The sequence below is a fragment of the Sparus aurata genome, chromosome 4, assembly GCF_900880675.1.
Source record: "Sparus aurata chromosome 4, fSpaAur1.1, whole genome shotgun sequence".
Lineage (NCBI taxonomy): Eukaryota > Metazoa > Chordata > Actinopteri > Spariformes > Sparidae > Sparus > Sparus aurata.
The window spans coordinates 3,468,858-3,483,856 of NC_044190.1; the positions used below are offsets into that span (position 1 = coordinate 3,468,858).

The 14,999-nt window shown below is 41.9% G+C and overlaps 1 protein-coding gene across 3 annotated transcripts in view; it reads right to left on the reverse strand.

Moving 5' to 3' along the window:
- Positions 1–11: 11 nt before the first annotated feature.
- cdh8 (cadherin 8) overlaps positions 12–14,999 on the reverse strand; it is a 102,727-nt gene continuing 87,739 nt past the window's right edge. For 2 of the 3 annotated variants that reach the window (XM_030415071.1, XM_030415072.1), the window contains exons 8-12: positions 12,090–12,226; positions 8,969–9,090; positions 8,124–8,241; positions 3,114–3,365; positions 12–2,195 (exon numbers count right to left, since the gene is read on the reverse strand). In XM_030415071.1, coding sequence (XP_030270931.1) covers positions 1,702–2,195; positions 3,114–3,365; positions 8,124–8,241; positions 8,969–9,090; positions 12,090–12,226 — 1,123 coding nt within the window. In that variant the 3' untranslated portion in view covers positions 12–1,701. The remainder of the gene's footprint in view (positions 2,196–3,113; positions 3,366–8,123; positions 8,242–8,968; positions 9,091–12,089; positions 12,227–14,999) is intronic. The other variant, XM_030415073.1, reaches the window with a different exon arrangement.

The window sequence follows — 14,999 nt, forward strand, 5'->3', positions numbered from 1 at the left end:
CACCCATTCAGTAATATTTATAAAAATATATTTCACAAAGTAGGAAACAATACAGGGTATCTTAGATTACAGTACAGGGAGTAAATAATTGAACATACACATTTATAAGCATTAAAGCACAGTAGAAAATATGATCTGCATGTAGGACTATTCCATATATATTGTTTAGTCTACCGAGAACTGCCATAATACTGTATCAGTACAAACTGAGTATGCACGCAGCTGTAGTGCCATTGAAATTCTTACTATGTGCAAGAGCTAACGTGCAGAGACAAAACCTACCACCTCATTGAAAGCTAATGACGTTAGCAGTAACTCTATGTACAGTACAAGTCTTTTTTTATTGATATCATACAGTGTAAGCAGAGTATGCACATGGTCTGGATTTGTGTCATTATTTTTCTCGGGCTAATGCAACCTGTGTTTCCTAAATGAGATTCGATGTTTGGAGGGAGTCACGTACTCATGTATCAATTGGACTATTGTGCTCAGACACTCACTGGCTGTGCCTCATTATACATTATGAGATATATTTTACACAGAATTAGCATGTCAGAAACGTCCCATTCCAGCAGCTCCAATTAATCAGATCATATCTGTAATGTTAGACTAACTTCGAGCTCTTGTCTGCCTGCTTACATCTAGTCTATATTATCAACTGCAGTAAATTCATGATATGGTTTTGCTGTTACGAAATAGTGTTCAAGTGGTTGAAAAAACAGCTGAATGTGAAATAATCTAAACACACTCACTTCAAATTGTCAGCACAGAAAATAATGATTTAAGAACAGAAATACAAAAACTCATAGAACAATAATGAAGAATCAACACGTTTCTTGTCAAAAAACAGTAGATTACAATTGTATTTAATGTTGCTTCTGTAAAAAGAAGGCCTCAGAGTTTCTACATTTCTCTTTTTTGTCTTCACGTCAGTCTTTTATAGGCTAGTAACACTTGCGACCCACACCTGTAGCGTGTAAATACAAAGAGTTGTATAAAGCAAGCCTTTCTGGGCTTTAGATAGTTTATAAACGTGGCCACCAGAGAAGATATCAAATGATAACAAATTCACCTTAAAGCCAATACTTGTTTGTCTTTTTCGCTTTTTTTTTTTTTCAAATCATACATACATTCATCATTGTAATGTAGACCATATATTGCTTTTTCATTTTTGTTTCGTTTCAGATCGCCGATCAGCTGGGTGGCTTTGGGAGACATGAAACAAGAGTCCCTGCGCAGCTTCTGAGGTCCAGCTGGCTGTCCATGGAACATGGAGTATGGTGTCCACTCAAGCTTCAGAGAACCCAGCGATAATCATCATTATCACTTCCTTTCATCGGGCAACTACCAGCAATCCCAGGGTTTTTTCTGCTACTGGCAGTCACAGCAAATGACTAACACCCAAAATACTGCTAGACACTCCACAACGGAATCTAAGATACACTCCACAAGAATCATAGATCTCCTAATAAAGACATTGTTTGGCTCAACAATTACAATGCGCTTGACGTAGTGGATGACGACTGCTATACCTCACTCTAAGAAGAATACAAAAAGGTGGCCTCCCTTGTTATTAACTGTTTTTATTTTTTATTTTTAAACACCGGTTTCTAAAAGCCAGCAACCCCCTAGCGTTTAATACACAAGTATGTGGACAGAAAAAGAAAATCAGAAAGGTCTTTTTTTCTAACAAACCAAAGGTCAGGTCTCACGGTCACTCTCGCCCACAGAGTAGAGCTCCCCAAGTCTTCTGAAGCGCGGGCCCCACTCTCTGAGATAGTCATAGTTCTGGTCCGAGTCTGAGGACGCCGTCTCCAGTGAGCTAAGCGAGCCGGCAATGGACCCCCGGCCCTCGTACCCATAGATCTGGATGGAGTCGTAAGGCGGCGCCGTCGGATCATTGTCTGCTTCGTGGAGTCGCACGTTGATGAATTCGTCCACGTCTACGCCGTTCGGACCCGAGTGCTGGCCTGCCCGGGGCATGAACTGCAGGTCGGGCTTGATGTCCTTCCTTGGCAGGTAACCGTTGATGCCATCCGGGTTCTGCAGAGTTGCAATGTCAAAAGCCTCCGTGTCCTCCTCGCCGCCTCCTTCGTCATCGTAACGAATGATATTCTCCCTCACATCTTCGTCGTCCTTTATGATCAGGGGCTCGTTTTTATGTCTCCTCAGGGTCACAAATAGGACTACTATTACTGTCAGAAAGAAATACGCAGAGAAAAGAAGACAAAAAGCAGAAGTCTAGGTCAAGCTTTGACATGTGGACTTCCTGTCAGGACAAGCAGATCATTGTCACGTTTCAGGTCAGATTATGAATGTTTTCATCCACCTGTGCTAAACCACTTCATGTCAGTAATGTTTTTGAGATGACCAGTTTAGCCTCGAAATGATATCAGAATATCTTTTAGCTGCATCTGAAATCTTCTCAAAAGTATTTGATAATTACTAAGACAAGGTGACAAAATCAAATATAACAATCATTTTGACCAAATACCTTGATATTGATTTTGCAACAATATTGAAGGGATGACCATTGTTACTTTACCGACGCATTAACACAGTGAAACTTCAAATCTTAAGTAATGTTGATATAATGACTAAGTGGGTGAAGGAAAATGTAGGATCAAGTTGTACAGTAACACAATTACATCATTGCAGCTGTAATGCAGCCTGTATATATGACTACATAAGAATATAAATATATAAGAATTTTAGTTAAATTAACCAACGTGATCACCAGAATTTGAAGAAATAACAGTTTTGACATTATGACATCTATATATTGTGTTGCAGAGGTATCTACTGTAGTTAGCATGCTTGGCCCTTCTTGGACCTAAGCTCCTGTCTGAACCTTTGGATGCACAGCTTACCAAGTTAACTAGGTATGGTAGCTGCAGTTATTAGCAGTTATCAGTCATGCTGGTGTGTTGCGTATAAATTTGACAGCTGACCAATTCAAACATATTGCACCTTTAAAACCAAGAAAAGACAACAATTATGCCATAGTGCAATAGAACAATATCCCAAATCTATGACAATACTCTCATATCATGATGAGGATATGATATCAATATATTGCCCCGACCTAAAATGCAAACAAAGCAATACCTCACCTAACAGCAGTATAATGCAGGCCAGGATGGCAATGAGAGCTCCCATACTAAGGCCAATGGGTAGGACGTAGGCCTCCACGTTGCAGGACTGGACGATGCCGTCTTTACTGCACCCACAGACTCGGATGGTCAAGGTGTTGGTGCTGCTCATCGGTGGATTCCCATTGTCCGTCACAATGATTGGCAGGAAGTACATCTCCTGTTTCTGTCGTCGGAAGGTATCATGCTTGGCTAGAACGCTGATTGAATTGTCTGTCAGAGAGAGGTAAAGCCAGAGATGCATTTTTGTGAGGATGTGTGAAAAACCCATTATTATTCATAGTGGCAGCAAACTGAAGTTCTATTATTAAATTGTGTGAAGATCAGTGCAGCATGAGGGTAAACTAATTTCACATCAATCGTCACTTGGCTTTCCAGCACTCTCACATTCCATTGCTGTAGATGGATTTTAGACCGAGTCTTTTTTCTCAACAGTCCAATTGTTGGAATGCTGAAGGAAGGCGAGCCTTCGTTTGCCGTCCCCCTTTGAAAGCAGAGGAAATGAAGGGACCACGGCAGGCGACACTGACTTAGAAGATGGCACATGTCGACCCAGAAAGGTGCCAGCTGCTCTTTGATGACACTCCTGTGAAGCTGTCTGCTCATTAGCTGGGTCCCCTTACCACCGCTCACATTATCAAACACTTGCATTCCCATAAGAATCTACTCCTGCTGATCTTATGGAAAATGTACAAGACTTGCGATAGTCTAACCTTTGCCTCTGCTTGAGGACTGCACTGTAGAGAGAGGGAAAATAGAGCTGATGATATACGCTTTAGAGAGACGGGCCATGTTGAAGCATTCACGTTGACAGAGCAAACTTAATCAAAAGATGGAATGTGTCATGATAGAATTATTTGCTTTGCACGATCTGTAATTGATGTGAACATATGCTCAGATTTATTTTCTTATGCTCGCTGCCACAAAGTGATACGCTGTGCTTTGTGAGCACCAGCATGTCCTACTTCATTTGGATCATTCAGCAGTGCAAAGTGAAAATGCAAGTATCTACTATAGTGTAGCAAACCATGAGGGCTTGTCCTCATATACAGGTCGTTTTCTAGAAACTATTGATGTAAAAATAGAATGAAACATATCCTGCCCGACAGCCCATCCACAGAGAAGCGAAGTCTCAAAGACAAAGACAGCTGTGCAGGTAAAAATGTTGAACTCACCGCAGTTACAACAGTGATCTTATTATATCTTCTGTATATTAGGGCACATTGAAAGTGTTTCATCTAGCAACTGATAGGTTCTGAGGAAAGAACAGTGTACATTGAAATATTAATCATCACCATAACAAAAGCAAAACCCCCAATTGAACAACATTTTCACTATAAATAACTTAATATGTGGGCGGTTCAAAATGACAGCAGCGGCAGCAGAAGTGACACACTGGAAACTTTCTGAACTTCTCAAGTCTCTTAAGATTATGTGAACGACTACACACAGCACATTCATGAACGCCAAATCAGCACAACTTAAATGCCTTTTAGTAATGTCATACCAAATGATTGGAGGAAGCAAAGGAGGTTATGTTGGAAGGGCTAATTCAGACTAGATGGAAATACTCAATATCGACATTATGTATTATCTGAATAACTTTCAAATTTAATGTCTTTGTTGCTGTATTGCTATAAGGAAAAAATACGCTTTTAGAGATGAACCCATTGTCCTTGTGTAGGCTTCAAGCCTGTGAGTAGATAGGCCTGGTGACTGACAACTGATCCAGGTGGGGCAACTACAAGATGCAATACAAGCAAACCTGCACTGAAAAAGGTAGCATACAAGCTGACAACATTGTTCTGTTTGGTTTTACAAAGCGAAGCTATGGAGATAATTATATTTTGTGCGATTCGGTGCCCCCTATAGTTTCTGAGTGCAACACCACCGTCATAAATTCAAATCCCAGGTCAGACCTTATGTAGGTGCTAACTGCAAAGAAAACTTATAACATCACAAGAATGGTATATATGAAAACTTGTATGCTGAAGTAAACATACGTAACAGTGTGATCCTAACCTCTCTCTGAAGTCGAAGAAACATTTGCAGAACTCGCAGAAACAAGTGATAGAAGTGAAGTGGCTCAGACAGGCTGCCTTCACACTATGACAAGACACTGCAGCATTAAAATGATTTGGAAGCTGTTATTTTAGGTGAAGGGCTAATTAGCCTTCAAAACCACTCGTGGAGGTTTGTCTGCTAACGCGTTCAGCAGGCCAAGGCAGCTACATCACAACACACCTCTCCTTGATTGTAGCAGCAAAGTGGGCTTTGGTTCCGTGTCTGGGCCTCTTTTTGTGTTATGTTGCGGTTGTTGACAAGCTATTAGTGATTGTTGCTGTCAACCAGTGAATGAACAATCATGCGTACTGTCTTAGAATAATGTATTAAAAACGCAATAATTTCACATTAAAAATATATGCAGGCAGCAATTTCTTTCTCTCTCTCTCTCTCTCTCTCTTTTTTATTTCCAACAGCAACCAGATTAGTTTACTGCATAGGCTCGGATCATTTCTCGCTTTTTGGTTGCAAATCACAGACCCACAGGCTGTAACAGAAAAAATAATCTAAAATGAATCTGTGTAAGATTCATCATCCGTCACTTGTCATCACCATTCGTCACTTGTCGCCACAGTAGCCACTGTGGCGACAAGTGACAATTATGGCATAATGCTACAGGCTAAAATATGGTGTTACATTAGCATCAGTAGAGAGGAGTCATAAAGTCACTGCGTCAGTATCCGATCTGTTCCGCGAATGTGACATACCACAAATCTGCCTGGTCACAATTACTGTTGATGTGAATAACACGCTTTCTCAAACAAAATCTTTCAAATAACGGCAACAACATGTTTTTAATGATGGTAAGTTTAATAGTTCACTCTTATATAACTATAGTGGAATTAAGGAGGTAGTAGTAAAAGATATTGGACACTTCTGGAAATTGTGGGTGAAACTGGGAATTAATGTAAATATGTAAAAATCAAAATGAGGAAATTAGCACTTTAATTTAGCAAGGTGACATCTCTAAAGAAAACATACAAAACATTGAATTGACTGAAATGTATTTCAGACTTAAATATTAGATAAAGACCAACAAGAGTTATACATAGAAGTTCTACTGAAAGTGGGCCAAACATGCTTGTGTACCATCCAGATGATATCGGGTATAAAAAATAGCAAGCATCGTTGTCTTAATATAGAAAACACACATAGAGGGAAATTCAATATCTACTGTTAATGAAAAACAGAGAACTTTAAGACAGAGGATCATGCTGTGATTTCAAAATAAATTGCTACTTGTTATTAACTCTATAATATGATGTATATTTACAGCAACTTTAATACAGACACACACACACACACACACACACACACACACACACACACACACACACAGTTTGAGCCATCGCTATCCAACATCAACCACCACAGAAGCTGCATTGAATTGAGCAAGGGGCCCATTTTTGTTAATGAGTTTAACTTAAAATTTGTAAGAGGATAATTGAATAATAACATGATTTAAAAGTTAAGCTTGGAGTCTGCAAAGACTTTCCAGCAGAACTGAATTCTTTGGCAGTATGAAGATTACATGTTGTCTCGATTACTGAGAATGAGAGCTGCGGCCCCGCCTCCTGAACACAGAGTTTCCACGGAGCTCGATATGTTGCTGGCCAGAGCCTTAGCCATTTCCCACAGCGTGGACAACCTCTAACCTCTTCACTGTTCAACACCTACAATTAGACTCATCATCGCAAACAAAAGCAGCACACAGAGGCTGGCGGGAGCCTGACGCTCTTCACTGAAGTGTCTCCCACAGCTGCCGATTCAGATAGAAATAGTCACTGAAGTGCTGCAGAATATGGTGCGATGGGCTTCTTTTCTCTGTTCGGAATTAGCAGAACCGCAGACAAGTGGTTGATGTGGAATGTAATATATAGCTTTGGAGCACAACATATATTTACTCTGGTTCGATGCAAGTGAGAAAAATACAGGCTTTTTTTGTTGTTTGGACTGAGGCGGCGCTGTGCTTGTAGTGGTGAGACATCTCCAGTGGGTTTTATCTGTTACATCATCTTAAGAAACTATTAAAGCTCCTCTTAAGAAAAGGGCAGGGTTCAGGAAGAGGGATGTTTTACACTTTGAGGTAGATCTGCAATTAACACTGAGTGTTTTACAGCGAGTCTGTGCCAGTTAAGCAACGCTTCATTTTTCGGCTTTCAACTGCGTGAGCATATATGTGATAAAAAATAGAAAATAAAAATAAAAAAAAAGATCTGTCAGTATCTTTTGCTTCATGTGTGAAAAGATTATTGTGAATGCTGGCATCTCTTTCCACCCTCTTTTAAAGTGCTGTGGTTGAAGGTTATTATTTTTGTCAAAAGATGGTAAGTCCATTTGATGACCTGATTTTTATGGACTCCTTCCTCCGTCAGACGGAGGTTGCAGTGAGTTAGCCTGCAGCCTCTGCGTCACAACAGAAGGCTAGTACCATATGAAGATTTTTTGCCCCGAGCTGAAAACATTACACAATGTCCTAATGAACACAGCCTGTTCAGAGCCACTTATGCAGGAGAGGCAGGAGAAAAGGAATGGGGTAAATGCAGAGGAAACCGGCAAATAAACCAATCAGAGTATTTAGCAAATAAATTTAGCACCATCTGCCACGTGGTAACAGCTCTGAAAGAAGTCACCCTACATTGAGCTGCAACACTACCAGGAGAAGCCATTTGGATGCCATTCATTTAGTTTCCCTCAAAACGCACTGGGGAGTAAAAAGAAGCTGGTGTCCAGACAATTTCACATCTGCTAATTGTGAGCTACACTGATCCACCAGATTTCATCTCGAGTGCGGCTAACACGCCGCGGGTTAGATATTGGACTGGAAAGCCATTGGAGAAATTTGGAGAAACTTCAGTCATTCTGCCACAAAAGAGTTGCTTTTCTATTATTTCTTTTGTTCCTCACCTTGGTTGTTTTTGATGGTGAAATTGGGGTTGTTGAGCATCTCCGGGACGAGACGGTAGTCAAAGTAGTGTCCCTGGATTGGGTCGTCTTTGTCCACAGCGCTGACAGTCTGGATCACCTATGTAGAGAGCAAAGAGACGGGAGGAATCAGAGAGGGCTCTAAGCCATTAGAGGAGGCAGCCTATTCATTACTCTGTTTTTGCCTGCGCAGATTGCCTCAATCTAATACTGGCTGGATCACACCTGATGAAATATATGCCCTATTCATTCCTGGATTTGAGATTATTATCAATGAGGTCCTGTCTAGTCTGGCACACTTTCAGGCTGCTGGCTCTATCTGTTAATCTGTCATCATAGGTCTTATCGTGCTGTACGTCTTTATGATTGATTGGAAATTAGAATTCTAGCCCCGCAGGACAGCTTCCCCTTTTTTTCAGCTCCCCCGTTTTTCCACTCCCTTTCAATAAAGCTCCCTATTGTATGCATGCAGGTCCCCTGAATGAGGTCGATTGATGAGAAGGAGAATGCTAAGTACTTGTCCAGATTTTTTGGCTGGGGGAAGCATTATGCCATCTGGAGGAGGACATGAAAGACAGTCTTGAATTATGATCCACTCTGATCAATCCTGACTGCTCTCATTTCCCCTTTGCTCTGTGCACACTGTGTCGAGGGAGGAGCGTTGCGGGGAAAAAGGACCGTACTCCCACCTCTGTAGTTTCCCAGCGAAATAAATAGGCTATAATTCACTGTGGCCAATCATTACAGGGGAGGCGAGAGAAAGAGAAGGAAGGCAGAGAGAGGAAGATAGATCACTGGTTTGATGAATGAGCCACTTCTTTCCTTACCTGTCCAGGTTTTCCATTTTCACACAAGAAGGCCTCGTATTCGGTGGCAAATTCAGGGGCATTGTCGTTAATGTCCATTACTCTGATGGCCACAATCGCCCGCGATATCTGACTGTGGTTTCCTGATAGATAGATAGATAGATAGATAGATAGATAGATAGATAGATAGATAGATAGATAGATAGATAGATAGATAGATAGATAGATAGATGAAAAAAGGGGGGGACAAATGGATATAAATAAAACACTCAAAATGGAAAACTGGAGGTAAAAAAACATCAAGGTTACACATGAAATCCCAGGTAAATTCTGTGACCTAGTTTTAATTTCCTTTATTTTCCATCTTCATTTCTCACTTCATTTCCTGAGCTGATCGGGGGACAGATGATAAGCCACATCAATCTGCGTTTCAGCTGGTAGCAGTGATGCAAAACAGGATTCAAGGCAACAGCAGAGGAAAAAAAACAAAAACATCCCATTCAAAGTGCTTTTGAAAACCCCCTGTACACTGTCATGTATAAAAACATGAGGGTTAAATACATGCATATTAATGAGTCATTGGTAACTGAAGTCTAAAAAGACAATAAAAGGCAGTTTAATTAGATTAGAACTGATTGGAATTATTCATCACTGGTAATTGACAGTCCCTTTCGAGAGTCCCCGTAAACGGTTGTACTTATTAATCAGGAGTGCAAATGCCACATTTTAAAGCAATTGATTAATTAATCAATGTGGGCTCGAGATGTCTGTAGCAATGTGGCCAATGACACTTGTGTGTGTTTTTTTTGTATCATTTTTTATAATCTTCTTGTTTGATTTAATTTATTTGGGGCTATGCAGCTCAACCCTGCTGTCACTTTAGAAGGAAGAAGAATGACAGCATGTGAAGAACTGCTTTCCTGAGACAGGAAATGGTAGTTCATAGCAAATAAAGACTCTTTTACCATTTTTATGATGAGTTTTTTTTTTTCTTTTTTTATCATATTAATGACAGTTTCAACTATTACATTTTGGTTTAAAAGGATTAAAGTGAATTGAACTTCTCCTGAAGTGTGGCCACGCACGATAAAAGCAAACTGAAAATGAATAATAATTCAATTATTTTTCTTTTCTTTTCTTTATTTTTTTTCTTTTATGTTTTTTTGTTTTAAGTTTTAATTAAAATGTCATAGGGTATTTTCTTTATTTTTAATATACACCCAAAAACCGGAAACTATTTTTGGGCTCCCGACTCTATTGTATTTATTTGTTTTTTCTAACCATGTTTTAGCAGTCGGCATCAAGTTCTGTACTGAAGAACCTCCATCTGGCTCATTTTAAGTCCTGGTTAGTTGCTACATCTGTCTGAGAATGGATGAATTCTCCAATATCATCAGTCATCATAATATTATCCTGGGTGTTTTTCGGTGTATATCAGGTGTAATCCTATATTTCCTTTCCTGACCAAATCCAAAAATGTTCAGAGAGTAAATAGAAAGCTTATTAAATCATAACAGAGGAAAATGAAGCAAATGTGAATTCTAACAGGCAAATATATCATCCATTGAACATGGACAACACAAGTAGTTTGGCTACAAGCTCTCATGATGAAACTATGTGGGTTTCCTTGACAAATCAATGCTTCAGAAATCAAGCCCCTGAAAGCCCAAACAAGACATGTGATAGCACAGACAAGCTGAGATACTCTGCTTTACACGGGTTTATCAAGCATATGGACAGGGTTAGCAGTTAAAAATGTATTGAATATTTCAGAACTAAGGCTATTTATAGGCGGCTGTCTGTGTCTTTGAGGCTTAACTGTTAACACAGAGCAGTGGACAGGTCAGCGTACGGGCCAGGAGATGGGTTGAAAAAGAGGTAAACAGTGAGGAGCATGGAAATTGACAGTCTGATAGACAGTGATAGATGGATTAGGGCAGACGGAGACGGAGCCCCCTCCTTCCCCCTCCTCTACAAAAGTGACTTTCCCCCAGCAGCAGACAGGGAATAGAATCTGATTAGTCAGATGTCAACCGGTGCGAGGCAGCAGAACACGCCTCCGTTTGGGTGGCAAATGGCATCGGGATAGAACTGGGAACACATCTATTCCTCTTCACGCCAGAGCAGACACCGGCTTTCCCTCCCCACCCGTGAAGAATAGCAAAACTGGCATATTTATTTTGGCAAATTCCTATTAGGTGTTCTCAGAGATGCCACTATCTCGAACCACAGTTACTTTGCCAACAGGCATGAAAGCGCTCTCTAAATGTATGGGTGCAGGAAATGACAAGGCAGCCGGTTCATTGAATGAGACACGTTCAATTCCTCCAACGGGCTGCTACGATGGTGGGACTCGTCTGTGCTGCATGGCCAAAACATTATGACAGCGCTCGGGCTTTCATTTATTCTGACCAATTAATGTGTATTTGCTTTGATTAGGGAAAGAAAGGGACAGATAGAGGATGAGACGGAGACGAAAGGAGGGGGAGACGGCGCAGAAGAGGACGGGGGGAAAAGTTACAAGCTGTCTCAGTTTCTATTCCAATAGCTTTAAGGGGTACATTAAGCTTTATCACAACATACAGCCCCCCTGAAACAATCTGTATGCAAATAAAGCCTTACATATGGTATGAGCTGTTTGTAGCTCTGCCGGCAAGATTTTCCACGTAGTCAGTGAGTTTTGCGGTTCGCAGATGTTCTTTAATCTGTAATGGATGTTGGCGTTTGGAGCAATCCACTCTGGAGCATGTCTTTAAAACTGTTTATTTGATACGTCTTAATGTTCTTGCACTTCCACAAATTGACTACTGAGCTGTTTAATTCAATCAAAACTCAGCAAATCAACGTATTTAATGCCTCCGTGGATACAAACGCTAATTGTTTGTGCCATATTGTCGGAGCGATTAAAAGCGGCGGTTTGCTGTGCTGTGTGCAGCAGGTCAGTGAGTCCTTTGACAGAGACGACACACAAAGTCGCTCAGGAGAGGACGATACTGAACGTGTCTTCCTGCAGCTCTCAGTTTGTAAAACCTGCTAGCCGATGAATGTCTAAAAAGGAGGATGATTATGAAAATAGGGCATTGGAATTCATGAGGAGCGATGTTCACAGCGGGAGTGAACCGAGTCAGGAGAGGTTACTTACGGACTTCTGTGGCGGTTACTGTGATGTTGTGCCACATGTCCGTCTCCCGATCAAGCGGTTTGGCCAGAGTGATCTTCCCATCATCCACGTTGATGTTGAACTGCCTTTCCAGGTCCGTGTGCCGATCGATGAAGTACCTGCAAAGAGAATCGATCATTAGAAATTTGAGCCAAAACTCTGTGAGTTGTGGCCTCCAGGGCCTTATCCATCAAGATAAAAACACAATAAAAACAGTAGGGAATCAATAATTATCTGAGGAATAATAACAGCCCCGCCCCTCCCCCGCGCCGCCAGGACCCGCACCTCCCTCCGGAAAGAAAGACCATTAGTAAGTGTTATGTCAGGGTAAGAGATGGGCTGTTGTTAACCCTGTTTGGTGTCTGTCAACACTCAATGGCTCCCAAAGGCTTTGCATTAATGACTTAGGCCAGCATTGTGTCACATGAGCTCTAACACGGTGGGGGGGTGCAAGGGGATAATGGATGTAATGGAGATGGACGGACCATGAGCCCGTTACGTGTGACCTTGTTTGGTCTCATGCAAAACGGTTTTGTTTTCTTTTCAAACCGCAATAAGGTCCTCGTCAACACACACGCGCTTTCAACGTCCACATTCGGCAACCTTCCGTTCCCCCGTGACCCTGCTGGTGACACACTGACTTTTTTTGAGACATGCAGTCTTAAAAATACAGTGGCAAGACATAAAACTCCCCAGCAGAAACTCCAGCAGCGGGCATGAAATTGGAATGCACATTAAAGAGAATTTTCCGATGCCACTCGAAGCTGTGAAATCGCTCTTTCATGTTGCAGCGCTCGGAGAGCGCCAATTCTTGGGACGAGCCCACACAAAACGGACTAAAAAAGATTCCGTCATTATGGGTCATCTTTGGCTTCACACGTTTCATTTACCATTATGTGTGACAGTCATAAACATCCTACTCACTCAAAACACAAGGCCGCGGTGATTCACAGGAGCTAATTACACCATGTACCGCACAAGCGTTTCCTTACCTGCAGGACAAACTGTCCCCGTTCCTTTCTCTCCCTCTCTCTCTCACATCTTCCCTCACAATCTCTTCCCTCTCCTTCTCACGAACAGTCAGACATATTTTTTTTGCTGTTTTCCATCCAGCTGGGTCTCAAGCTTTTCCTAATCCAATCCCCTTATCCAATTCTTTGCAGACCCCTTCCCCACATCGACACCCCTCGACCAGCAGACGCCCTGCTGACCCTGCCTCCCTTCCTTGCTAACCCTAGGTCTTGCACCATCTCGCAGCAGAACCGCTCATCCCTATCAGTCCAGACCTGTTGGCAGGGACCATGCGGCGTTTATGTGAGAAGGGAGGGAGGGGAGACGGGATGCAGACGGATGGAGAGAGGAATAGAGGAAGAGTACCAGACAAAGACAAAGTCACAACAACAACAATTTATATGAAGGAGGATGCTGCTTATACAAGAATGGAAGGAAATGAAATAAATAAACCACTGGCCCAGATTCCAATTGTTGGGGAGATGTACCGAGCCGTGACATTTCCATTTTTGAGATGAAATGGTGTAAAATCCTCTCGACGCCGGGCTGGGAGAGGTCCATGAGGACCCCCATCCCCCACCAGCACCACAGCCCACCCCCCACCCTCCCTCTCCCTCTCTTTCTCTCCTGCCCTGCAGACGCAGAGCACTTTCAAGACAGGCAGACAGCAGCGAGCCACCTGGGAGCAGCCTCTCTCCTGCAGACTGAGTGGATCCCAGTCAAACTCTGACAGCCTCACGTGGAAGCGAGGAGACAGACCCTGAAATGTTCTGCCACCTGTCACTCAAACTGACAACGTGATGTGAAAAGAATTAAAAGCAAATAAAAAATGATATCCAGCATTATACGTGCGCCGTTTTCCTGAGTGTGATGTGAGCATGTGTGCAAATGTGTGTGTGTGTGTGTGTGTGTGTGTGTGTCGTCTGGTTTCAGCTTTTTTCTTTACTCTTCACAGGGCCTTTAAACGGCATTGGGCTGACCTCAGTCTGACAGTTAGACGTCACGTAGCGGCTGTTTTAAAGCCGCTGAAGCATTTTTACACAGCAGACATCCAGACAGATTCACTCTAAATATTACACAAATACAAGACGCTAATCAGAATGCGTCAGCGTGGCAGATGCTTTTCCGTGTGCAGAGAAGATCACCATAAGTCGTAATCAGTCAGATCATCATTCTTTTTTTCCTCATTCAATTATGGTTTCTTTTATGGCGCACTGATGTGGCTTCTCGGCACAGCCTGCCTGTCAATCAAACAGTGCGGCCAGGACACATTCACTGCTAGACTTTCTGTGGGTGGCAATCTTTTGTCTCTGTAGCCACGTCCGTCTCAGCGCTCATGCTAGCTACCTAGTGATCATTCAATTCCTTCAAATAATGTGTGTTAAACAGTTTCATCCAGGAGAAATGCACCAGACAGTGTGCAGCAAGTGGAAATGCTTTCATTTCGTGGTAGCTGGCTATTGTAACCGCTAGTTTGCTATCAGTCGGTGCTGTGGACTTGCAAACTCTTTCATTAGGAAATAGTCTTTATTATGGAAGTAAAAAAAAAAAAAAAAAAAGCCGAAATACTGGATATTTGGATCTTTTCTTTTGACTGATGTTGACAGCTCAGTTGGGGCACATAATGAACCACACTGGGAACATTACAACACTCTCACTGTGACAGTCCACAACACCTGCTACCACCTAACCTTGAGCAACGGTGCAAACTGGCAAAGAGAAAGTGTAGCAAAAAGAAAAAAAACCTCAATTAAACCAGAAATCCTGTGCGACCTCTCGTGGATCAATAAGAGACACTTTGTGCAAATGCTTCTGCTTTCAGAATCAAATTGTATCTCTAGTGAGTCCTCCATGTTTATGCAAGTGCAATACAGAATCACC